Source organism: Arachis ipaensis, chromosome B9, assembly GCF_059453495.1.
Source record: "Arachis ipaensis isolate K30076 ecotype BB chromosome B9, ASM5945349v1, whole genome shotgun sequence".
Taxonomy (NCBI): Eukaryota; Viridiplantae; Streptophyta; class Magnoliopsida; order Fabales; family Fabaceae; genus Arachis; species Arachis ipaensis.
In genome coordinates this window covers 12,423,199-12,450,131 of record NC_142444.1, presented here as the reverse complement: position 1 = coordinate 12,450,131, position 26,933 = coordinate 12,423,199, and the positions used below count along the sequence as shown (strand labels likewise).

At 33.8% G+C, this 26,933-nt stretch overlaps 2 protein-coding genes across 5 annotated transcripts; both read right to left on the bottom strand.

The window, feature by feature from the left end:
* Positions 1 to 12,879: 12,879 nt before the first annotated feature.
* LOC107615039 (polygalacturonase-like) lies at positions 12,880 to 16,392 on the bottom strand. The gene is made up of 4 exons (XM_016317161.3): positions 15,907 to 16,392; positions 14,440 to 14,729; positions 14,138 to 14,366; positions 12,880 to 13,113 (listed from the first exon to the last, which is right to left on the bottom strand). The coding sequence occupies exons 1-4, from the start codon at positions 16,390 to 16,392 to the stop codon at positions 12,880 to 12,882; spliced, it is 1,239 nt and encodes a 412-aa protein (XP_016172647.1).
* Positions 16,393 to 18,223: 1,831 nt separating this feature from the next.
* LOC107616728 (single-stranded DNA-binding protein WHY1, chloroplastic-like) lies at positions 18,224 to 21,768 on the bottom strand. 4 transcript variants are annotated; one of them, XR_002354169.2, is made up of 7 exons: positions 21,456 to 21,768; positions 21,296 to 21,367; positions 20,474 to 21,160; positions 19,673 to 19,760; positions 19,388 to 19,479; positions 18,690 to 18,779; positions 18,224 to 18,489 (listed from the first exon to the last, which is right to left on the bottom strand). XR_002354169.2 is itself a non-coding variant. In XM_088499912.1 (6 exons), exons 3-5 carry the CDS (start codon positions 19,802 to 19,804, stop codon positions 18,739 to 18,741), a joined length of 276 nt encoding a protein of 91 aa, XP_088356038.1. In that variant the 5' UTR covers positions 19,805 to 21,160; positions 21,296 to 21,367; positions 21,456 to 21,768; the 3' UTR covers positions 18,224 to 18,489; positions 18,690 to 18,738. The 4 variants fall into 4 exon arrangements, 1 of the variants encoding a protein (XP_088356038.1); XR_015899912.1 differs by having other exon boundaries at positions 20,976 to 21,160; XM_088499912.1 differs by having other exon boundaries at positions 18,690 to 18,790; positions 19,673 to 21,160.
* Between the last annotated feature and the right edge of the window lie 5,165 nt (positions 21,769 to 26,933).

Here is a 26,933-nt window from a genome sequence, read left to right as displayed (position 1 = left end):
AAATACTAACCAGGTAACCAAATAAACCTAAATCCACTAGACAGAAATCAATTTCCAGGAACTTTCGGCAACAAAGTTAATCATAATTATTAAAACTTAAAAAATACTAACAGCATTCAAACCTAAATCTGCTAAACTAGAATCAATTTTTAGGCATTTTTAGGAATAACCATAAACAAAAAATACATGAGACTTAACGTGATACTTACCCCGTGTTGCTATCATGCCAAATCTTCAACCGTACGATGGGAGGTGGTGGAGGGGGATTAGCTGCTGCCTCACTTACGTGGCCGGACTCCAATGCCGTGGCATCCGTCGCTGGAGGCGGCATCGACATGGATGCGAGCTACTGAGCAGTAGAAGGCGGCATCATCGCCGTAGACGGAGGCACATAGTTGGAGTTAGGGACCATGATGAACGGCTGGTCCGCTACACCCGCAACCTGTGGTGTCACCGGGGTGGTCAGAGTAGAGGGAGAGGATCCAGAAGTCTTGGGGATACTGGAAGTAACCCTCCTTCTACCTCGACCATGGCTACGACCACGACCAGCAGCCTGATCCGCAACACCTCTACCTGTCGACATGTCTGCAAATATCAAATTATCAAACAATCCCAGCAATAATTTTTCAGCAAAACAGTCATCAACGCGACAACTAACACAATTTGACAAGTCCAAATACTTCAATAATTCAAAACCTAATGTATTGAATCTAACCTAATTTAATCAATCTAAATCCACTAAGATTAGAAAACTAAAATGAACTAACTTTAAAATTGTTTCAAAATTAAAATTGAAATTCTAATCAAACCTAAACTAAATTAAACTAAAATTAAATAATTATCAAACAATCTCAACAATAATTTCTCAGCAAAACACAAGGTTGCAATAACCGAATCGATCAATAAATTAGTGGAGTGACTGATTCAACAATTCAATCGAAGTTTAATCGATTTAATTAAATATAAAATAAAATTATTAAAAATTTAATATACAAATTTCAATATTCAAATTTAATCATTTCTAATATTTTTATACAAAGTTCAACATGAAAACATATCACCGATTATCATTTTAAGCTCAAGAAGAATAACATAAATGAAAACTAAATAAATAAATAAAATGAAACTATTCTAAACTCTGATAATTTTTTTCGGCTTCAATGACTCAATCTCCATTTAATGAAGAATTCTCTTTAATTGCTTTCACCACAGTTATATTCAGAATCAATTCAATTTTTCATGCTTAAACATTACCAGCGTTAATAATACTTAAAAATTAATTACTTCTTAAAACCTTGTATTGTGCATAATGAAAACTTTAATGCAATTATAGCATTTCAAAGACATCAAGTATACTATATCTGTGGATTAGATTTTTTGCAGATACCAAATCAAAGTTCCATCCCTAGCAATGTCTATAGTAACAAATAAAAATTATAAACAATTAAATAATGACTATCATAGGATACCTTGTGCACACCTCGAAATCCACAACCCTTTTTTAGATCCACACCATGTAGTTCTAAATCAGGCTTGCTACCAAGAAAATTATCAAATTCATCATCTAGTTCTTTAATTTGTTCTTTCCATCGTCATTAACCCTATCATTTAAGCCCTCATCATTGTCACTTTCAGTTAACAATAGTACCACTGTGTTCCTGTTGTCGTCATTCCAAATGCTAAAAATAAAATGAATAAAAATCATAGTGAAACATAATCTCAAGCAGCAAGCCAGTTTTTCCAAAAATACCAGAATAACATAACCAACCTGTGTAATTTCACGACGGCAGGAGAGGGTCGTTCGTACTTCGTAGAGAGAGAGAGAGAGAGAGAGAGAGAGAGAGAGAGAGAGAGAGAGAGAGAGAGAGAGAGAGAGCACGGGCTCGACGACGACAGAAGCAACGAGGACAGAGATGATGACGCGACGGGGGCCAATGACGACAAGGACATGTCCGAGCTCGACGACGAGACAGAGATGGTGACAACAGCTCCGAACCGAACTTCTGGCGACGCGACGAGAGGAGCAACCTTTCAAGAGGTGAGGAAGGCAACTGTTGTTGTCACCGCTGGTGCCGATAGTGATGGGTGCTGATGGTGCCTACTTTGCTTTGGTAATTTCCTCTGAGGCTTTGATAGGGTTAGGGTTCTTCAGGAAGGGGGCTTTTTATTTTGAGAGAAAGAAAGAAGCAGGGATCCGTGTTCTGCTTCAGCTATTTTTTTGGGAAAATGACACTGTTTTGAGGTAGAAATTATTTTGTATATGGAGAAAGCAATGGTGCTTTCTTCAAATATTGGAATTTCGGGTGATTTTCAGAATTGTGGAGCCATCAGAAATGCTGGCCAACACGCAGATCGCGTGTTGTTCACCACGCAGCTTGTGTGCTGACGTGTCGCACATGCAAAGTGCAAGAGACAAGAGGCAACCATACATACAAGAAGCAACCATATATACTCAGTTTAACCTTGGTCCATACAAGAGGCAACCATACACACTCAGCTCTTCATCCAAGCATCATGCAGGCCGCGTGTCAACACCCAAGCAGCACACAGCGTGCGAGTTGATGACGCTACGCCACGTGCATGCCACCAAGGCAGCACGCAGGCTGCGTGTTGGTGCCGTGTCATCCATGCAGCAGCACGCGAGCTGCGTGTTGATGTCGCTACGCCACTTGTCTAGCATGCAATAGCACGTGGGATGCGTGTTGCCCCGTGTCGGCATGCAGGAGGCAGGCCCCCTCTGGGAACAAGCGTCATTAATGGTGGGAAGGAAGGTTGGTAGTGCGCCCGTCTATTAAAAGGGTAGTGAGGCTCATCGCTGTTGTATTGTTAAGAGGTGGTCGGGTTGGAGGTTTAGGGTTGCCTTCCATTGTTGAGGGAGATGAGGGTGGGCTTTTGACTTAGGATTTTGAATTAGTTTTAAGGTTGAGAGTGAGATTAGAATACTCAAAATGGTACATAATTATACGTCTCCTGAAGATCATGTGGTCAATTATTTGAGAATCATAATTATGTAAGTCTGTTATTTATGTTTAATTTATTAGTATTTACTTGGTTAACATTAATTTAGCAGTTTATAATTATTTATTTGGATATTATTATTCTAAGTGTAATGTTAAATATTAATATAAATTATAATTAATGTTAATTTTTTTTTAAATTAATATATATTTTTTGTTATTTATTAGAATATTTTTTTGAAATTAATATATATTTTTTATTATTTATTCGAAATTAATATAAATTATAATCAAACTTATATTTTGCTAGCCAATAATATATAATTATATGTTATAGTGAAACTAATAAAGAATATGGATGTGTAATAAGAAATTCGTTTACTTTTTGTTAGAAGAAGTTATCAATTTATTCGTATTGCTATTTATTAAATTAATTCCTTTTGTGGTTGAACCTTATTAGGCTAATAGGAATATTTTGCCCTGTAAGCTTGACCAACCAGAGACGTGACATTCGGGTGTTGAGCAAGTCTTACGGACCACTGGATTTTACCAACTCTCTAGAGTTGGAGTGATTAGAGGGCATTCCGCGATGCTAGCTGCTCTTGGAAAGGTGGCGGCTGGAGACACATACGTTTGTAATGCCAGTGGGTGAGGTTACAGTGACACTGGATGACGTGTTATACATATTTTGCCTACCGATCGACAGAGAAGTTGTGACTGGTTGGACCGATAGTAGTCATGACTTCTTGATCACACAGAGCCTTGCGATATTCGGTAGAGAACCCCAAGTGAGCAGTTCCTCCAAGAATTACATAAATAGACACACAACCTTTGGACACATGGGAGTCTATTATGCGCTATGTTAGGTGTCACATCTTCTATCTGCTGGGTACCACACTCTTCATGGATAAGTCGACGGCATATGCCCACGCAAAGTATCTGCCACTGCTCCAAAACTTTGATTAGATTGGCAATTACAGTTGGGGTCAGCTTGTCTAGCACACCTTTATAGGTCACTGTGTCGTGCATCACAGTACGATTGTAAGGAGATGGATGACCTACTTGATTTGTTGTTTGCTTGGGCGTGGGAGCATATGCCGTGGTTGGCGCCGATTCCCCGACACCGGCTTCCGCAGGCTGAGATACTGGTGGCACGCAGATAACCGTCATTATTTTATTGGAACTTAATGTGTATGTTATTTATGGATTACTAGCAAGATTTAATTCAAACTATGTAGATAATTTTCTATGTTGCAAATGGAGTCATCATCCATGGGTCCAAAAATGGCGAGATATGACTCAGGCATCTATTAGGCACGCAATCGACTTTATGGAGGAGGTGAGTATGGGTTTAGAGGTTTTCTTATATAATTTACAGTATTGTTAATAATCTAATGCTCCTTGAATCACTTTGCAGTTTGTCTGGAGAACGTATGTTGGCATAATCATTCCTACGGACCTATACGCACACCTTGATGTCTATGATACGGTGGGGCCATTAGTGTCGTTCCAGTGTGTCGAATGGCTTCCTGCGGACCGAGTGGTTCGCCAATACGGATATGCACAGTCCCCCCTCTGGAAATACAGGCCATACCAGTTGACACGCATTGCTATACTTTTCGGAGAGTACAACACCATGACTAGCGCGGGATTCATGACGAATGGATACAACAATAGGGTAACCACCGCAACAGTCGTCTGCGAGATAAGGGTCTGCAACCAATTGTCGACTTCACCCCGTCTGTCGATTACTGGAGTTGGTACTGTGGATCATAAGGGATGTACCTGAGGTTGTCGGCATTCACTCATCAGCACCCACCACAACCACCGCCTCAGCAGCCACTGCCTCGGCCTTATGCAGTGTTTCAGCCATTTTCGTATCATCGCCCACAGCCATCTCATAGACAGTCGAGCCGTCGCAGATCACATCACAGCCAGCACAGCAGTGTTGGATTCGGGCTCGTAGACATTCCCCCATTCTCACCAGCACAGCCATCTCTTGGGGACTACGATATCATCCGTCAATTCCTTGATAGCGGTGGTCCTGGTCTTAACTCTTAATGATGCCTACATCCCAACCATCACATCACAACAGTCCGCAATTGTAAAGGGTTTCCTCACTTAATCCCAGAATATCAAGAGGTACAATAGCAGATAATTAACAGTTAAAATAATAAGAGGTGAGAGGTAGAAGATAGGATAGATAAAGGTTGAGGTATCAATGTGATACTCTCAAGAAATATTATTCAGAAAAGAAGGAAGAAGAATGAGTAATGAAAAGAAGATTCATTTGGCATTCGAGAGGCCAAACTCTCCACTAAAAAGTCACTCTACTTATTCCCTGCCTAAAAGCTTTTCAGCTTTCTTATTTATAATACCCATATCCTAACTACTTCCCTAAACATGTGGAATAACAATAATTTGAAGTTTCAATCAGTTACGTGTTCTCCCCTCCTTCTATAAGTAAATTTAAAAGAAGTTAAATTTCGATTTGGTCTCTCCTAGTTTGTTACAATACCGGGCATCGGTGGACAGTTCGTCTCATCGACACCATCCACCGGCCACACCTGATAATCGAGCCAGTGTATGCATCGAGTCGCATATTCGGATCGATCGAGGTCGTATGAATGCATCACAGTAGGGTCCGATCGGTCTGGACTTGAATGAACTGACACAGGAGCATGATGGTGAGTATATCCCAGTCCTTCCGCCCAGACAGGTGGATTAGGTCCAGTAGACAGACAGGCAGATGGAGGTGGGTCCAGTTCGACAGAGAGACAGAGAGTTAGTCGGGGCCATCAGTACAACCTACGGACAGATGTTCGTCCACCTACCAGGTTTACACCGTCAAGTATTAGAGGGTTAGCGAACAAGGCGATGGATGTTTTCACGAAAAAGCCCTGAGTATTTGTTGTATTAGTTCTCAGTTTAGACAAGCTATGTTTATATCATCATTGAATTTGTTGTATTAGTTTTCATTTCCGTCGCACTTTGTTTACTTCATAATTTTATTTTTCGTTTTAGTTTTCAGTTAGTCGAACTTTGTTTAATTTCTCATTAGTCGAACATTTTTTACTTTTACTGTTCTATTTGTTGTATTAATTTTCAGCTTGAGTCAAAGTAGGAGTTGAATGCGTTAACTCAATACATTAACTTAAAATTACATAGATATCAAAATCCAGAATTGAACTACATGAACTGAGAATACTGCCACCAACCCTACGAGCCACCACTGCCACCAACCCCACTTGGTCCAGCACATTGAGGACATCTACTGCGACTATGACCCTGATTTTCGCAAAGATGACATACCCGAGGACCACGCATTTCCCGTGAATCCATTTCATTTAGATAGCAAGTCGATTTGGGATGACCCTTTGATTTTCATCACAATGCCGGATTCACGACCATCATCGGTCCCGTGTAATTAGGCCATGTCTCCGTGTCGCCCAACGGAACAAACTCCACTCTGTATACCTTCTGAATCTCTGACATCTTGTATACATCGCTGACATATACCTGGCAATCCATTCGCTGGTTAACGCAGCACACAATCACATGGCAACATGGAAAGTCGCTCCACCTATAAATGCCCACAGTCGCACCTCCGTCGTGCAAGATCAACAACTAACACTTTTCTACTAGGCATTTTGTGCACCTCAAACACCTCATTTCTTCTATCGAACCGGTTCACAATGATGTTACCTGCACGCTGCATGTTTTCCTACTCACAGAAAGTAAATCCAGTACGCTTGCGTTAGTAAGCCTTAGTACTCTTCCGCGTAAACAACTCGTTCAACCGATAATATGTTGCTCGGACTAGTGACAATATAGGAAGATTTCGAGCACCATTCAACACCGAATTAATCCACTCGACAAGGTTCGTCGTCATGTGACCCCATCGATGTCCCTCGTCAAAAGCCAACAACCACTGGGGACAATCGAAGTTGTCGCACCAACGAACATATGCCTCACTTCGTTCTTGCAACCTCCTATAGTCGGCGTTGTACTCCTCCACTATCCTTGAATATCCAATGTTGACCACAAGCTTTTGCAAGTACGGAACCTTGAATTACCTCAAGAAGTTACTACCAATGTGCCAAATACAAAACATCCACCATGCTCTCGGAGGTTTCCAATCACCTCCGCTACGATTTATTGCCGCCCGGATTGACTCATGACGATCAGAGATTATCCCCATGCCGTCTTTTCTTACAACATGTGTTCATAAATTACTGAGAAAAAAATGTCATGTATCAGCAGTCTCACCCTCTACAATGGCAAAAGCAATCGGTATAATGTTTTAATTCCCATCTTACGCAACTGCAACCAAAAGGAAACCTTTATATTTTTCGTATAGGTGGGTCCCGTCAACCTGCACCAGTGGCTTGCAATATTTGAAAGCTCATGCATGGATTGAAACTCCAAAATACCCGATGAAGTATCCTAAGACCGTCCACCTCTTGACTCCCGTTATACAAGGGTCGTGTTTCTATTTGGACTTGTGAACCAGGCATTTTCTGAACCATCGCCAAGAACCATAACGGAAAAGCTTGGTAAGATTCTTCCCATCCACCGAAAATCTTGGCTATCGACTTCTGCTTTACCAGCCAAGCCTTCTGGTAACTAATAGTGTAGTTGAATCTTGCCTGGACTTCTACAATTATAGATTTGACTTTTAGGGATGGGTCGGATTTAACCAATGGCTTCATAGCCTCAGCAATCGTGTCCGAGTCAAACTTGGAGTGATCGTGTGAGATCGTTCCCATGGAACACATGTGCCTCCCGTTGTATCTCCGAATCTCCTTAACAAGCTTTCTTCTGTATCAAGCTGGCTCGGATAAGCCAGTCACACCCACGTCCGTAAGTCTTGCACTTTGCATAGAACGTCTATGGTTCGGATTCATAAACAACGTAATCGACTCCTCTGGAGATAATGTAACTCCGAATTACCGCAATGACTGATTTTCTTGAACCGTATTCCATTCCAATCCTAGACTCCCCATCCTCAGGATCAGTAACACCTATAAGAAAACAAACTTGTCGTTCATTGATCCGCTAAAATAAAATCAAGTAAATATACTACCCACTGCTTACGTCCCTATGTTTGCATATCCGGAAAACTCCGGTGCATGCATGGCGTCAAGATCCAAGCTACGCATAAAGGGTGGAACGTTCATCGGTTGACTAACTGCAGATGGAACCACTAAAGTTTTTGCCACAGTCTCACCTCCCCCATCGCCATCCTCATCCTCATCACCGGCTTCATACATAGCTTCGAACTCCTCATCGCTATCATCGTTTATGCCCAAGTACGCCTCAACTCTATCATCTTGCACATCTGGGTCAGGTTGAACCTCATCTGCAACAATATGCTCAAACTCAACGTACAACTCAATCCTCAGGTGTTGCACCTGAGTTTGCTGGTGAAAATGAAACATCCGATGAATATTTGTTTCATCGACTATTGGCATAACATCAAACTATATCAAGCTGCCAAAAACAACAACCAGACTCCTGTAGAGAATGTTGGTCACCCTCTTTACAATATCAACCTCTATGCTTTGACAAAGTCCGTACTGTAGTTTTGCGAACGTTATTGTGCACGAAATGACAAACGAAAACATATTCTCACACGCAAAGCTCACACCCTCATACGTATTTTGCACGACCTCACTGTTTTAGTAAACTACTATATTTGCTGTGCCCTCCATCGTACCGACCCTGGAGGAAAATACTTCTCTCAAAATGAAGCAAAATGGTTACGAGCTTGGCTTTTTATAGGCAAAAGACTCACCTTGCAGGTTACGTGTTGCTAAGTCATCCAACCAACGTACGCCACGTGTGCAACACGCAACCTACGAGTTGTCTACCACGTAGGAATCGCGCATCATGCGTGTTGATGGATGGCCGCCACGTGTGAACACGCGACTTGTGTGTTGCTTCAGATGTGGACACGTGTCAACACGTGGCTTGCGTGTTGCTTCAGATATGGACACGTGTCAACTGGCAACCTGCATGTTGCTTTAGATTTCGAACACGTGTTCAACACGTGGGTTGCGTGCTGAGTCAGCACGTTGCCTGCGTGTTGGGCCTGCAACTCTGCAATGTCCACCTGCCTGTATATATGCCCAAAACGTCCATTTTCAGAAAAAACACACATCTTTTTTCCATATTTAAATTCTTTAGCCGTTTTGAGGGGTGGGGGTAGCAAATCAAAACTTTAAAAAATCTGGCCGGTTCATCCGGTTCACCGATTAACTATCAGTTTGACCGATTTTTATCCGATTTTTTGCAGGACGATTTTCAAGGTCAAAACCGAACCGGTTAGAGGACCGGTTCTTGATTAACCCAGTCGAACTGGCTGGTCCGGTCTGATTTTTAAAACCTTAGCAAAATAGTCATCAACGCAGCAATTAACACAATTAGACAATTCCAAACACTTCAACAATTCAAAACCTAATGTATTGAATGTAACCTAACTTAATCAACCCAACTTAACTAACTTTGAAACTGATTCAACATTAAAATTGAAATTCAAATCAAACCTAAACTAAATTAAACTAAAATTAAACAATTTGCAAACAATCTCATCAATAATTTCTCAGTAAAACAGTCATCAATTTAGGAAAACTAAACTAAATTAATCAACTTAAATCCACTAAGATTAGAAAACTAAACTGAACTAACTTTGAAGCTGATTCAAAATTAAAATTAAAATTCTACTCAAACCTAAACTAAATTAAACTAAAATTAAAGGAATTGGAAAAGAGTTGTTCAAGAACTTGTAATGAAGAATAGAGCAAGAAATAAGGGAAGAGGTGGATGTTGCAGCCTTGGTTGCCAAAGTTGCGGTGGCGGCAGATGATAGTGACGACAGATGGTGGTTATGGCAAAGGAGAGAGAGATATATGGAGGGGGAAAAGGAGAAGAATGACGAGGCATCGGCATAAAGGATTGATAGTGACGAAGAAGGGTGGCGACGACGGTGGTCTCAGCGGCGACGGCAGATGAATGTGACGGCAGCTGGAATGCCAGAGACAGAAAGGGGGATGGTGGTGAGGGTTCGAATGAGGGAGAAGAGATTAATGATTTAAATTTATGCCCCTTTTATCGTCAGATTTACCGTCAAAAAATTCTGACAGTAAACCATTGCGGGTCACCAAAATAGAATTCGTTGGTAAACAGAATTCGTCGGAAAACAGAATTCATCAATAATTACTTAACCGTATGAATTCGACGTAGTTACCACCAGTAAATTTGATGGTAAATCCATTGCTATTCTGCGACGGTAAATCCGACGGTACTCAACGTTTTTCTTGTAATGTGCCAAAGAAAATGTCAAAAGGTTTGAGAAGAATAAAGAAACAATTAACTTGAATGATGATGATAGTTTCTTAAATATGTAAGAAGGGTGGAATGATGATCCAATTATTCCTGATTCAACTAGTTATACAATGGGCTATAATCCTGAAATTAGTTTATCTAACCAATCAACTGGCTCTCATGGAACATCATCAAGAGGTATTAAACGTAAATCAACCATGAGTGATATATTAGAATCAGAAATGGAAAGAATGAGTCAGGATATTCAAGCATTGACTAAAATGATGAAGGATCGGGAATCGTTTCTATAAGAGATCAATTGATATTGCTGAAAAACAAGTGTTAACAACTAAAGAACAAGTGCTGGTAGTTAAGGAGCAAGTTCCAATAGTTAAACAACAAGTGTAAATAGCTGAAAAGGGACTTGTGATTCTTGAGCAACGTAAGCCTCAAATTTACTATGAGAATGATGTATAGACTGAGTTAGAGAATTTAGGTGTAATGTCAGCATTGCGCATGAAATGTTACTGTTTTTTATATATGCAGAGAAGATAGAGCTAAGAGAAATTTTTTTTGGTATTCTAACTACCGTGCGTCTTGCCATAATATGAGTTGATGAAAGAAGCTGATGCACTTTAGGAACAATAGTCCTAGTAATGTGGCTAATATTTTGAGACCGACATAAATATGGCTTTAGGATCAAGATACTTTATATTTTGTGAGTAACATATCTATGACTTTATGAAGGCATATGATAATAATATATGATGCCTTTATATTTTGTGATTTTCATAACTATAATTATTGTTTACTAATGCTATTAGTAATGACTTGGTCAAAAAAGTCTATGTAATTAGTAATGACTTGATCAAAGAGGTTCCAGGTAATAGTGTTAACTTCGTTAGTTCTATCATAGTGTGATTTTTGTTTTTAGTCAACCTTAACTTGTTATTATGTAAGACCTTTTTAATGTGTATTAATTAATGCAATATAAGATATAATATATTAATCAAATAATATAATATGATCTATTAATATATTTGGAGCTATTGATTTATGTATGTCTTCCTCTTAAAGTTGTCTCTAATCTGTGTTAGTATGAATAATAAACGAAAATAGAATTTATATTTAAATAGATCACTTTAATTTTATAATTTATTATTATTATTATTATTATTATTATTATTATTATTATTATTATTATTATTTATAAAATTTATATTCCTAACTTATTATATTAAAAATGTAGTTAAATTTTGTTATTATTATTTAATGAAGTTGTTAAATATATTACATAATTATATACCTAATAACATTTCTATATAGTATAAAAGATAAAATTATCATTATATAATTTTATTTACTTAATTTTTTTCTTTCACTTTTCTTTTTAAATAAATACCATAAATTAATTATTTTTTAATATTTTTTTATTTTTTTTCCATCCAAATATATTAATAGAAATTAAATTTTATCTCAATTTTTTTTCTCAATTTTATTCTTTTCTGATTTTTTTCCTCCACCAAACAAAGTCTAGAAACAAAAGGGATATTTTATATTTTTATCCAATTTTTTTAATCCATTTGTACATAATAAATTTAGTGCCTAAACATTATACATATTAATTAATTTCTACTGTGAATCCGCTTATATTGACTTATCTCTAGAAAAAGTATAATTAAAGATCAGAGGATGAAACATTTATTATTCAAATAGTGCATACTGACAATTAAAACTTAAAAGCATAACAGCAATACTAGAAATCAAGAGGGTATTAGCTAAAAATCAGTCAAATATCTTTAGATGAATCTAAAAAGATGGTGTTTATATTAGGCATTAGAATATTTTTTTACTAAGTATCAAAATGTTTCTTTTTCATATTAAATGGATATTCTTTTATATATTTTATAAATTTTTTTATATACTAAGAATCGGGATTGTTAAAAATAAAGTTCCGTAATTTTCACTCCTAATTCTCCAACATATCATTCAAAATTTTAATTTGAAGTGAGAAGCAATTAATATCAAATATTATAAATTAAAAATAAATAAAATTAATTAAATATAATTATAAATTAATTAAATTATTTACTTTTTGGTTGATGACCCCTGATTCATATACTTTTTCAAAGGATAAATAGCAGTGGATATAAAATTGTTAGGTATAGTTAGGGTGAATGCGAGCAACATTGACTCGTCAATATTACGTTTTTTTTTTTAATTTATCATATGTTGATTTTTGTTTTATAATAAAACTTAAATTATAAACTTTTTTCTCATAAAAATTTTAACATTATATTATAAAACTACTTATTTTAAAACTCTTAAATAGATAAAAAAGACACAAAATAATTATATCTTTATTAAAGTTGCCACTACTTTTAATTTCTTGGGTATAAAATAATTGTGTCAATCATCAAACTCAATAAACTAGATAATTATTCAACAAAACATTATTATTAGAAAATCAAAATAATTGGAGAAAATTAAGGAGGAAAATACAACATGGTACTTCTTCTATATTATTAGATTCTGCTTATCTAGCTAATCATTATTATTGCTTCTATATTTTTCTCTAATTTTCTAAATATGGCGTTTATATATTTGATGAGAAACAAGCGTTAGGTTGAACAAAACCAGAAGTGATTCCTTGGGCATGAACGCATGAAGCTTGAGCTTGTTTGTTGGTTTGATATGTAAGTTTGACATCTTCCAAGGTGATTTCATTGCACGGATTCCTTGGACTGCAATTGAATCTAACCGCAACTTCAGTTGCTGATGTCCCATGAATATCTTGGTACATTACATTGCTAATTTTAACCCCGGAATTCTGCTTGTATGTCCCAAAAAACAAGACATGTATTCAGTTAGCCTAATACGACATTTTTATATATAAGCAAAAAAAAAAGTATATTATATAAAAGGGGAGTCTAGAATGTTTATGCCTATCACAACATACACTTATAAAGTATTACTAAAATTAAAACTATCTTTTTTATATTTTGGTAATGTTTTTTTTTTATTTTTTAAATTAAAAAATATTATTTTATTTTTAATAATATTTTTAAGTGTTGCTAAAATTATATAGCTATCATAATCGTCACTGAAACTATAGGTATCATAACATGCGAGTTTTCTTGTCCATTCTAGCTCGCAACTCCCTACATTATTGTTCAAAAAGTATTTATTAAAATCACTTAATAATTTGTGCTATTCTTAATACTTATCAAAAGATAATTACTTATTAAAAGAGTAAAATATTTATTATATTGACTGATATAATATATTTATAATCATTACACATATTGACTTAAGAAAAAAAAGTAAATATAACGAATTAATTTTTAATTAATTAACTTTTGGTAATATTTTTATTGTATAATTATTTTTTTAACCTCCATTTTCAGAAGGTTTAGGATTTATAGTTAAAATTATAGTTTAAAATTTAATATTTAAAATTTAAAATTAAAAAATTTAAAACTTAGAGGATAAAAATAATTTTAAAAAAATTTAGTTAATATTAACTGAAAAACATTGATTATCTGGTTGAACTCATTTGATTTTGTTATTAGACAAGTGATAAAATGATCAATATTTTTATCATCATCCTATTTTATTTACCTTATGCTATTTTTAATTTTTTATTAAATATTTTGCACAATAATAAAATGAAAATGATAATATAATTATGAATATTCAACTAAGGAATCATTTTATCATCATCCTATTTTTTTTAAGGTTAACATTTTGGTTCGGTACTCAGAAAAGTAAAATTGGACAACATAATATTTACTAATTATCGGTTTTTTTTTAAAAAAAAGAGGAGTTTAATTAATATGTTCTTGAAAATTTACCTGACCGGGGCAATCCTTCTCATTAGGGCAATAATTTTGGTCAATGACTATGGGGTTTTGGACATTAATCATAGTAAGATGTTGGAAAATGATGTTCCTTGCGAAGCCATTGCTTGGTCTCCCCCAAGACTTGATTCTCACACCATTCTCAGTTCCTGTAAATGTAACTGTTTTAACGGTCACATTCTCCACACCAGCCTCTTCTAATTCTTTCCCCAAACTTCCAACACTGCCACGTAAAAAGGGTTAATAGTAAAATTAGTTCGATGAAAAATGAAAAATTAATATATGTAATTAAGTACCTGATTCCATGACCAGGTCCACAAGCTATGTTTTGTATCCACAAATTGGTTGATCCAGGACCAATTGAGATGCAATCATCACCAGTGGCAATGTTGGATGCAATGATTGTTACAAATGATGAGAGTTGAACATGAATGCCATCAGTGTTGGGACTGTTTCCTGAAGCTGAAACCCTAACACCTTGTACTTTCACATTCTTGCTTCTGTCTATTACTATGTGGTACATTTCGCTGTTCACTGAGGTCACACCGTTTATTACAATGTTGTTGGAATTCGTGAACCCTAAATTCTGTAAATATATACAAGAAAAAATAAAATCATCAGAGAAACATTTATATTATAAAAAAAATTTAAATATACTTACAAATTAATGTATTTTATTAATTTTAACGGTTGATTTTAATTAATATATTGTATATTTTTTTATAATTAAAATCAACAATTAAAATTATTAAAATATTATTGTTTTAAATATATTTAAAATTCTATATATACACTAATAGAGAGGACAATTAAGTGCAATAGTACTATTTGATTAAGGACATATATGCACTAGTAGGTAGGATGATTATTATGTTAGTTTGACATTAGCTAGATAAATGAAATAATTTCAACACTTATTTAGTAAAATTATCTTATACCAAAAAATAGTTTGATGACCATAAATGCAATTATATATTCCAACTTTCTTTTGAAAAATTTTTGGGAATTATATATTACATTGAAAAAGAAAGTCTTCAAGTAGTGATGCCTTATTAGAGGATCGTCAGCACCTATAACCTTGTGGAGAACGAGTTAAATACCAGTAGGACTATTAGATAATTAAAAAAAAAAAAACTCTTATTAGACAGGTATAAATCTAATATTTATTATAATTTAATTTTAATATATTGACAATATAAAATATTTTATACAATTGATTAATTATATTTATTTTTAGATAATTAATTACGTGATTAATGTAAAAAATAATTACTTTTATTAATATTTTATTACGTAATTAAATACACATATAAAACTGTTTTATATTAAAAGTACATCAAAATTAAATTATATTTATTATTTTTAAACTCGCTCGTTATAAAATTCTGTCAAAACATAATAAATGAATGAGTATACCTTAGACAAAGTTAATGTATGTGAACCCCATTTTTATTATTATCGTAAATGTTTCTACATACATATATAAGGTGTTGGATTACTATTTTCTTTTTTTTTTTTACCAAAGATAAAAAGACTTATATCTGCGACTTCTAGATGAGTATGGAGAGATTATGTCATTTAAGCTATAACTTGTTGGCTGTTGGACTACTATTACTCAACAAATATTTCATATATTGAATTAATTTAATTTAATTTATAATTAATAAATTACTAGTGTTGAAATAAGTAAAATTATTATGTCCATTGAATTTTCTAGAGTATTTTAAAGACTCAATGCAATTAATTAATTAAAGCTATTATACCGTAGCACCCATTGGGCAATTTCTGTTGCCAAATCTCTTGCATGCCCAAAGACCATTGCCTTGTCCATCAAGAACTCCACCAATAATTGAAACTCCATTAACATCATCAAACAACAACCAATTCCCATCATTTCCAATATCATCATAATTGGAAGGTGCAACAAGTGCACCATCAATTTTTATTGTGATTCCATTGCTCTTGCAATACTCATGACTACCCTTAAACACTACTTTTCCAATTAAGAACCTTCCTTGTGGGACATAAATTGTTGATGGTGTTATTGTGTTGCATGCACTTTCCCATGCATCTAGAAATGCTCTTGAGGAATCAATTTCACCACCTGCTTTGGCACCAAAATCTATTACATTTAGGGTTTGATCATCATAAGAAGCTATGGTTGTTTTAAATGTGAAGAGAAAATAATGTACTAGTGCTTTTATAACTAGAAGTGGAATAGTGTTATGTTTTGGCCTTAGATGTGCCATAATAAAGGAAGTAAAGAAGGTTTGAAGAAGAAATTGGGTTGGGGTGTGTTGTGATGCATGCTTAGAGGTTGTGCCATATTTATAGGTATGAAAATGAGAGTGACACAAAATTTTTAAGAATAATTTAAGAAAAATATTGTATATTTTTTTTAAGAACTATTATACTATGTGTATATAAAAAATCAACTATTCCTATAAAATATATATTAAAATTATATAAAATAACATTATAATAACTGATTAAATAAATTTTTTATATAGAAATATTTTTTTTTTATTTTTAGTATTGATAAAATATAGAAAGAATGTAGATCAGTTATCACTACAACAAAAGATCGATATTTTTAGTTGTAAATTTAAAAAATACAAAAAAAACTTTTTGAATTTTCTGTAGAAATTAATTGCGCTAATGAATAAGTTTTTAATGTTGTCCAAAAATCTCTTTTTTTTCAAAGAATTTTTTGGATTTTTTTTTGGATCTCAAGGTGTTTCTTTGGAACTGCCATACAACTGATATAATTTTTTTATTGCTACAAATCATGTGAAAGACATATCTTCTATTTCGTAAAACAAATAATTAATGGCAACTATATATGTCATTTAACTTATGTTTTTGCGATAGTTATATATTTGTCATTATTAAAATATATTATAATAATAATTATATTTTTTGTGGTCATTAAAAAATTTTTAGCGATGGAATAAATACGACTAATATTTAATTGTTAATAAATATATTAATGTTTATTTTTATTATTGTTAAAAATAAAATAAATGGTGACTAGAAAAAAAATTTTTTTGGTAGCTTACGGAAACATACATGCTGTGTCTACTAGTAAAGCAAACATTGAAGAATGGACATTATTAATGTCAGTATGGTGTAAACGTATGTAAGACAAACTACAGCATGTTGCTACTTGATTACCTTTTATTTATTTATTTATTATTGACGTAGGATGCTACTTGATAATTTGAAAGAACTCAAGTGTACGCATTTGGCCCTAAGATGAAGGGGGTAGATCTACAGGGACCGATAGTGGCCACTGGCCACGGCAGAACAATTAAACAAGAGATTTTTTTTTTTTTTTTGAGTTAACAAAAATCAAACTTTAAATTTTTAGATCATAGAAATTCAGATACTATATTATAAAATTATTTGATACAATATAACAATCATATCAAGTTTATTCTTGTGAAAATTTTTACCAATAAAGTAAAAAAATGAAACTGAGTTACATACGCTATAAAAAAATCACAATTTTATTATGTTTTTAAAATGTGGCAAAAAATTAAAAAAAGCCTAACAATAGCTTTTTGCCACGCTTTTTGAGCTACCGGCACACTTTTAAAAAGGTTACATCTGCTAGCATAGCAGTAGCTCTATTCCCATGCTTTTGTCAATCTATCACTACGTTTTATTTTTTATCACGCTTTTAAGCGTGGCTGTATGTATAACTCTATAGCCACTCTTTTAAAGCATGCTCTCTAGTGGACATATAGCCATCCTTTTAAAGTACAACCACGCTTGGAAAGCGTGCCATTAGTTAATCTATTGCCACACTCTTTTTGTAATCGTGCCTAAAGTTAATCTATCGCTACGCTTTAAAAACGGGGGGCCTATTTCTATATCAAATGAAAAAAGGAATCCTGATATATATTGCATTCATGTATACTTCAATCTGCTCTAAAAACAATAAAAAAACTAAGACAATAACTTAAAAAACTCTATAGCCACTCTTTTAAAGCATGCTCTCTGGTGGACATATAGCCATCCTTTTAAAGCACAGCCACGCTTGGAAAGCGTGCCATTAGTTAATCTATCGCCACACTCTTTTTGTAATCGTGCCTAAAGTTAATCTATTGCCACGCTTTAAAAGCGGGGGCCTATTTCTATATCAAATGAAAAAAAGAATCTTGATATATATGTGCATTCATGTATACTTCAATATGCTCCAAAAACAATAAAAAAAAACTATAAGACAATAACTTAAAAAACATCAAGTTATTACAAAATATTACAAATAGCATTTTAATGGTTCATCATTTGATACTTCACACAAATGCTCTGAAAAAATCTTCTTTAGCTTGGTGTTAGACCTACAGAAACAACAAAAAATTGGGAACAATCCAATATAAGTTTCAGAATAAATCAAAATATATTTTGCAGCAATACATTAAGTTGGATCTTACAAAATGTTTTATCTATGCCAATTTACTCATTACATCTTAAAAATAATATTAATCAGCAAAAGAATCCAGCCAGTAATAAAAACGGAAAATAAGTAAATATATCTTACCTCACGGAAGTTGCTGCTTATCTGCCCCTTCCCGAGATTGTCTTGGTATTTAGATAGTCCGATCACTCCCGCCACTTTCTTCACCAAAATCTGAAGAGATACTACATCAATGTGAAATTGGATAGAAATTCAATAGTCACAAATAGGTTTCTGGTGCTCAGACTATTCAATAGTCCTAGCAATCTGAGCTCATGAAAATCTCACAAAGTCGGAATCAAAGAAAACATAACTGCATATCACTTCATTATAATTTTATATTATGTGCATCAACATAAACATGGTCATATAAGATATTCTTTAGATAACTACACTAAAGACTGGTCACCATCAAAATATTCCATTGATCTATGATATCAGCTCTTTGCAAACCGCAATATATGTAATGGACTGAATCAGCATGGCGAGAAAATTAAAGTATACAACAAAGGTTCACAAAAGAAAAGAGGGTTACTGAGGTTGAACAAGTGGCCAAAACCATCTGAAAGAGGCTCCGCCTTCAATTTTTTTTTTACTTTACCTTCATCATTGCACAATATAAATTTTCAATCTTTTTTTATTACCAAACCTATAAATATAGTATGCAATTTTTATTACAAGACAAATCAAACAGTAATTAGTGACATATATAATATGTTAATCTAATTACAAATTCACATTTTATAATGATTAGAATTCAGAAAAGTATAGCATAGAAGTACCTTTTGCCCTTTATACGATCATGGAAGAATTCACAAGACTCCCTTGCGCCAAGAATCACAGTTCCCATTTCACCCATTGATAATGAGAATACCTACAATCAAGCAAACATGACCAGACATTGAAAACTACAAGAGCAACTCACTAAGTCAATAAAATAATCTATTTTAGTTTCTAAAGAAAGAACGGTACATTGAGTTATGAATGTGCCGAATTTCGAAGTGATAGATATTGTAAAACAGACTTAGCATGTCATTATCCTCAAATTACAGAATAGGCGAACTTACTTGCTTTCTAGTCCAGTCATACTGGCGCGAAGCAACTGTGGGTGCAAACTGAAGCAGAACATAACCTTCTATAGATATTTTGAATGCCCTTAATTGCAAAATTTCACCAAATTTTTCCAAAGTTAAAACCATTATAGTCCACAAGAATTAGAACACATCCAATGATATAACCACCAACAAAACCAAAATGAAGTAATATACATCGAAATGCAAAATGCAGAATAATATGTTGGCCTAGAGGAAATTGTGTGACTCTAGTCTAGAGGCACCTGAATTAATTATTGTAGAAAGGGTACATCTAATTCGATTATTGGCTACATGATTGGAGGCACCTGAATCAATTATAAAAGATTTTGGATTATAAGTAGAATGAGATTCAAATTATAAGTCGTCCATGAGAGAAATAGAGGTGATATGGATCTGAGTTTTCTTGGCTGATTTTTATTAAAGATACTCCAAAAACTCAACACATGATAAGACCATGGACAGACTTAGGCAAAGAACTCTTGCAACAAAAGCAATAAACTAGAAAAGGTAAAATTTGAATCACTGGCCACTTGAAAAGAACCAGGAAGCAGCTAAAAGAGGTTTGGTAAATGGCACATGAGCTAAACATGTTGACAAGATATTCTAGCAAAAAAGCATCAATGATGATAACTCAAACAATGGCACTTGAAATATTAGCAGATTTGGATAGTCTAAACAAGGTTCTAGCTCACTTGTACAGATGAGGGAGCTTGGACTAGGAATCTAACATAACAGGAGCAGTTGCTTGTTAGGCTAGATGAATCTGAACCTTACCTTAAACATCAATTCATTGCAGAGTAGACAGTGAATTGTGCTGAATCAATTACGAAAAAAACTCCCAGGATTTGAAACTCATACACTGATTGTGTAATTAGAACCTCCAATAGAAGAAGGAAGCAATACTATGATTAAACAAGAGAAGATTCGTAAATGATTTTTATATTTTTCTAATTGATATCATAAATTTAGAAAACAATTTGAAATTTCTTCAAATCCCAATCTCCAACATAATCTTAGATAAAACAAAGAAAATGAACCATAATATAGTTTTGCTAAGAAAATGGTAAACATCATAAACTAGCATAACAGAATTTTCTTTTGTTTGTTTTTATGCCTGAAATGCAAGATGTAGAATCATAATGAGAAAATTGCAAAATCAATAAACCCTAACAAAGAAGGATACAAAATCATAAGCAAATTGCAATAATAAAAAAGAAAACAGTGAACCCTCATGAAAAAACAGAATAATAAAATTCCTAAATTCAGAACGCCCAACCTTCCACCCAAAACTACACAGAACCAGATAAAAAATCCTTCTCTATTTGGTGCTATTGGAGTACTATCTTAGTTCTCCATCGCCATTTCCATCGCCAGCTTGTCATCCTTCTTTGTTATTCAAAACTAAAAAGAGACCTCGTCGTTTTCATTGAGTCGTTTCTGAAACCAATCAATGTTCAAGATCTGCACACAAAAAAATAACAACAAAAAAGTAGTTAGAATATGGACACCAGTAATATAGATAATGACAAAAATGTAGTTCGTCATAAAAAAAAGACAAACAACCATTTATCAAATTTGAAAGCACAGATAGCTCACCAAAAGATATCCAAAAATTAGTCATGTTCCTATAATCAGATTAGTCCTGATCCGATGGAGAAAAAAAAATCCCTGAACAGAAATCACCTAAGTGTGAGTCAAGGACGCGGAGTAAAGGCAGACTATAGATATGCGGAGTAGAGGGAGAATACCAACTCACTTGAAGTAGAGGTAGAAGTTTAGTTAGGGAGTTGCAGCATAGCCACACGCAGGAGAAGATAGAGACCGGCGATGCAGGAGGAAAAACAGAGCGTTATGGGTTTCAACGATGGAGGAAGGAGCAACGTTTGAGGGATTGTGAGAGAGTGGGCATGACGGAGGCTTTGAGACGAAGGGAGCGCCGATAGAGGGAGCGCCAATGGAGGGAGAGCCGATGTAGGGAGCACCGAAGCAGGGGTTGGAAGCGCGATGAAGTTCTGGGGTTAAGGTTGGAGGCGCGATGAAGAATGATGAAAAACGTTAAGTGTAGGTGTTAATAGTGAAGTGTTTTTGCTCAGTATATTAAACATACCCTATATATTGGCACACTTTACAATTGTCAACGTATGGCTACTCTATTGGCACGCTTTATAAGCATGTCTGTTGCTCTCTATGGCCACGCTTTCGAAGCATGGCACAAAAAATATGATCAAATTTCTAATCAATTGCCACCCTCATAAAAACATAGTCATTGACCATTTTGTACACGCTTTTGAAGCGTGGTATGAAAAAGCGCGGTCAAATCTTTAATCTACCGTCTCCTCATAAAAGTGTGGCCATTGACCTCTTTTAGCAACGCTTTTGAAGCGTAGTAAGGAAAAAGTGTAGCTCAGACTTTTTTTCTTATAGTGTATAAGTGTAATATTTAAATTTAGATTACAAAAATGTGATGTCGCATTCTTAACAAAAATAGAGCTCGATACAATCATTATTATTGTATTTTTCACATTCCATAACCAAAGAACATGATGCTTTACTAGACTAGTCTTTAATTAGTAATTTTATTTATATAAATAAACACCACATTTAGAATGTAGTAATTTTTGTATTTTGTTGTTAAACTAATAATTATGATCTATCGAGGCAAAGGACATTGATATCCCATTCCAGTGCAATCTCTATTGGATTGATTTTCGGAATTATAAGTCATGTGAGTATATATAGAATTAAAGTGATTGATAATCACCATAAACAAATCCCGCAAGGTGAGATATATCTTTAAGGGAGTCATTTAGATAAAGATGTCAAAAACGTCTTTTTTTAAAGATGTTTTTTAAAAAATTAAAATTTAACACATGTAATCAATTAAATTATATTATTTTTATTAAAATTAGATCGGACAAATCAGTTTAGCAAAAAAATTAATAAATTAAATTTTAAACTGGTATAAATTAATATTTTTTATAAAAAATTACTACAATATCTCTATTATAAAACACACACTACAACATTTTTGGCCTAAGGTAACCCTTATTCGAAGCAACATTTAACAATAGTTGCTTTAGATAGGCAAAGACAACATTTTTGACGTGTTACTTTTGAATAAGGCTAAGATAACTAAATTTTTGGCCACCCACAAAAATTATTGTCTTTGATATCTAAAACAACACTCAAAAAATGTTACAATATAAAATATTTAAGACAACATTTTTAAATAAAAATACAACATTTTATAAAAGTTATGAAAAAAAATTGAATAAATAACATTTATAAAAAGTTGCCTAAAATTATTCATAGCTAAAAATTTTAGAGGGAAACTTTTCATCCTATTCCCCCAATATTTACTTTCCAATCAAATAACTTAGAAAAAAAAAAAAGAAAGACCTTTGGTTTTCCTTAAATCATTTCTAGTGAGTGCTTCAGTAAGTTCATCACTATGCCCAGCACCCACCATAAGCACTAACTTTCCTAATCAACATAAAAGGGGACACAACCGGCAGCAGGAGGTCCCGGCGTTCAACTTCTGGTCTCGTTCGCGGTGCTGTCGGCGACGGGGCGGTGTTCCCTTTCAAAGGCGTTGGCGCGATGCTCTCCTTCGTGGTCATCATCTCCACGGACGCTGCTCCACGGCTTCTCCTCCCCTGTCTCGGCCCCAAGTACGCGGTCACCTTCGAGAAACCCTTCTCGTTCTTCCTCTTCTTCCTCTGTCTCACCTCCTCCTCTTCGCAACTTCACTCTCTCCGATCAACGCTTCTGCCGTCGTAGCTCACCAAGTAATTAGTTTTCTTCTTGTGCTCTTTGTTTTACCTATTTAATTTTCTCTTCCATTTAATTCAATCCTTCAATCTATTCCAACTAGTGTCTCTGTAGTGGTGCCCATTGGAAAAAAAAACTGATATGAATTAGATCTTTGTACTTGCAAATTAGGAGAAGCTGTATTTGATGATAGATATGATGCAGAAGAATGGTTATTTTAATTAATAGATAGAAAATTGTAGAAGCTTGGTTCCCATGGATTCAAAGGGTTTTGTAGGCAAAATATTATTATTGGTGTTATCTGATGATCACTACTAATTTCATTTGATTATTGCTATCTTTATATGTTGTTAATTCTTGTTTCTTTTTAATTACATGTCACAAAAAAATATCAGTTATTAATTATTAGAGTGAAATTCGAGTTCTAATTTAATTCTTTGTTGTGGACTATTGATGATAATTATTCTTAGAAGTTATTCTTTTTTAATTTGTAGCTATGCAGGGTTTGTTTATTTTGATGTTTATATAGAGACTATATTAATTGGAAGCAATTAAGATGCATGCTAGTTAAGTTCTAATTATTCTTGATATGAAAACTCAGATGAATGACAGCGCATAATGGTAACTGATAACATCAGACATGTATTTAGTTGGTTTTAGGTTTGAATTGGTTTTGTTTTGCCCAGTATGTGAGAAATGGATCAGTAACTGTTGATGAATGGTGAGTAACAGACATTAACTTTATAGAATAATGATTTAAGTTGAATTGTTTGTCCTTTAATGCAAATGGTTGTACTATAGTTGTGTTGGTTTACTATTATTATTATAGCAATAAATATGAACACACATGAATCTTTCCAAAGATTTGTGACCACTTGATGATAGTGACAGAGTACATGCACCAGCAAATAGGACAAACATGCCTTCCTATGCAAAAACTAAACAGAACCATAAGTGCATTACAAGTCTAATCTAATGTCTTGGTGTTGTGTGTGTATGTGTTTTGTATAGATAATATACTTTTTATAATGTTATCCAATTCCAAATCCACTAATTTGATTTACATATATCTTCATGACTTTATGCATTTATTCGTGTAATTGCTTTTTCTATCGCTCTTTACCAATTGCTCCACTAATTCTGATTCATGTAATTGCTTTTTCTATGACAAAAACTGAAAAGTGCTAATGACCTACTATTATTTTGGTTGATGGATACTTCTCCTACTAATGCATTTCAAAAAGTTTTTGGTAAAGAAAATCCAGGAAGAGTTCGATGTTTTGGAAGAACTGTTACAAAAGCTTCTCTTAAGAAAAATAAAGAAATAGATGAAATAAAAAAACAAAGTGAAGAGAAGGTAACAGCTTTAAAAACTGAATTAGATGACCATAAGCAACGACTGCAAGGATTAGAAGATATTGTGAAACTTATGCTGCAACAAACTTCTCCTGGTATGAATGTTGATGAAGCGCTTTCTCTCTTGCGATCTAAGCAATCGTCTGCAAATAGTGCACAAGATCCAAATTTAGTTCCTCGGCATTCTCCTCCATCGACTCATATTCCAAATCATGATTAGGTATATGTGTGCTAAATTGTTGTAACACTTGAGTATACATGTTATTGTATAGCTAATGTTTTTACTATAATTTTTTTCATTTAAATTTGACTGCAGCTTTCTTATTGTTGGATGAAGTTTTCTGAAGACATAAAGGCAATTCTTGGCGCAATGGTGAAGCACCAAGTCTTTTTGGTTTCAAGTCAAAAACTTAGTTTCTTTTTGGTTTAAGTTCATCATCAGAAAAACATGTATTTTGCTTACTTATGTTTATTATTTATTTGACTTAGTAATTTGGCAAGTATGTTAATTGGCACTTGGTAGACCTTTCTATATATATGCAATATATATTATTAGCTTATTCAAATGTGGGTGTTATATATCCTTCAAATGTCATATAAATAAAGGTAAAAAATATATTGTTTTAGATATTAAAAAAGAGAACATAAGAGAAACTCAATAAGGTGTTGCTTTAGGTATTAAAAAAAGATAACTGCAAATACACTTACATAAGTGTTGCATTAGGTCTATAAAAAAGGCAATTTAAAAAAACCTGGACAAATGTTGCTTTAGGTATATGAAAAAGGCAACCTAAAAAAATTTGGCCAAGGGTTGCTTTAGGTATATGAAAAAACAACTAGAAAAAACTTGCACAAGTGTTGCTTTAGGTATATGAAAAGGCAACTTAAAAAACTCAGGACAAGTGTTGCTTTATGTATTAGAAAATACAACTCGTAAAAAGTGTTGCCATAACGTCTCATCTCAAGCGTTGTGTTTGGGTGCTCTAAGGCAACCCTTTTGTGGAGTTGCTTTATTTGCAGAAAAGGCAACGTTTATTGAAGGTTGCCTTAAAAAGAGTTCCCTTTAATACACAAAAACGTTGCCTTAGACCAAAGGTAACGGCCGTATAGCCAACCCCCCTAAAAGCGTTGCTTTTTGACAAAAAGTGTTGCCTTTTATCAAAGGCAACACTTTTCCTTATTATAGGCAACATTTTTAAAGGGTTGCCTCAGCCCGAATTTGTTGTAGTGACAACTAAAATATCCCTATTATATATATATATATTAAAAACTTTAAATTCTAACCCTATAACAATAGAGAAGAAAATGGCTAGAATTTAGCATTCTCAAAATTAATATATATAATAAGAATATTTTAATCATTTTATATAATAGGGGTAGGTGTTGTAGTAATTTTTTATAAAAAATAATATTAATTATTTAGACAGATTCAAAATTTGATTCACTATTTTTCGGTCAAATTAATTTGTCTTACCTAATTTTAATAAAAATAACATAATTTAAATAATTATATGTGTTAAATTTTAATTATTAAAAAATATCTTTAAAAAAATACGTTTTCTGCGTCTTTATGGGAACATCCCCCTATCTTCAATACCTAATTTGCGTGTCTAAACTTTTGTTTTGGACTTGAAGAATAAGGAAGAAAATATTGTCTCCATCCATTGTACTTCTTAATCTTTCCTGATGTCAATTTTTACCGTGACTAAGATTTTAAAACTTGAAAATATAACTCTATTGGCACTAAAAATAAATCAAAGCTCATAAAAAATACTAAAATGAAAACATAAACACAAGAAACAAAAGAAGACATTAGAAACAAAATATAACCTGCATTGCTTTTCACATCTTTGATCCAAAGATGTTCTTATCAAACAATAAGTAACAAAACAAACACTACAACATTTTCAGGTTGAGGCAACATTTAAAAAGTGTTGCCTAAAGACTAACAAAAGGTTGCTTTTGATCTATGGCAACATTTTTGGACCTAAGGCAACGTTTTTGGACGGCGTTGCATATGCAGCCGTTGCCTTAGATCAAGGCAACACTTTTTTGTTTCAAAAGCAACGCTTTTGAGAGCAACACTTGGTAAGTGTTGCCTTTGGTT

Excerpts from the sequence above, each read along its gene's own strand:
- LOC107616728 (XM_088499912.1), bottom strand. The coding sequence starts at position 19,804 with ATGGTTTTAACTTTGGAAAAATTTGGTGAAATTTTGCAATTAAGGGCA. Across the intron at positions 19,480-19,672 it reads ATGACTGGACTAGAAAGCAA|GTATTCTCATTATCAATGGG; the intron begins GTAAGTTCGCCT and ends GCTTGATTGTAG. Across the intron at positions 18,791-19,387 it reads GATCGTATAAAGGGCAAAAG|TATCTCTTCAGATTTTGGTG; the intron begins GTACTTCTATGC and ends ACATTGATGTAG.
- LOC107615039 (XM_016317161.3), bottom strand. The coding sequence starts at position 16,392 with ATGGCACATCTAAGGCCAAAACATAACACTATTCCACTTCTAGTTATA. Across the intron at positions 14,367-14,439 it reads GGACCTGGTCATGGAATCAG|TGTTGGAAGTTTGGGGAAAG; the intron begins GTACTTAATTAC and ends TTTACGTGGCAG. Across the intron at positions 13,114-14,137 it reads AGAAGGATTGCCCCGGTCAG|AATTCCGGGGTTAAAATTAG; the intron begins GTAAATTTTCAA and ends ACATACAAGCAG.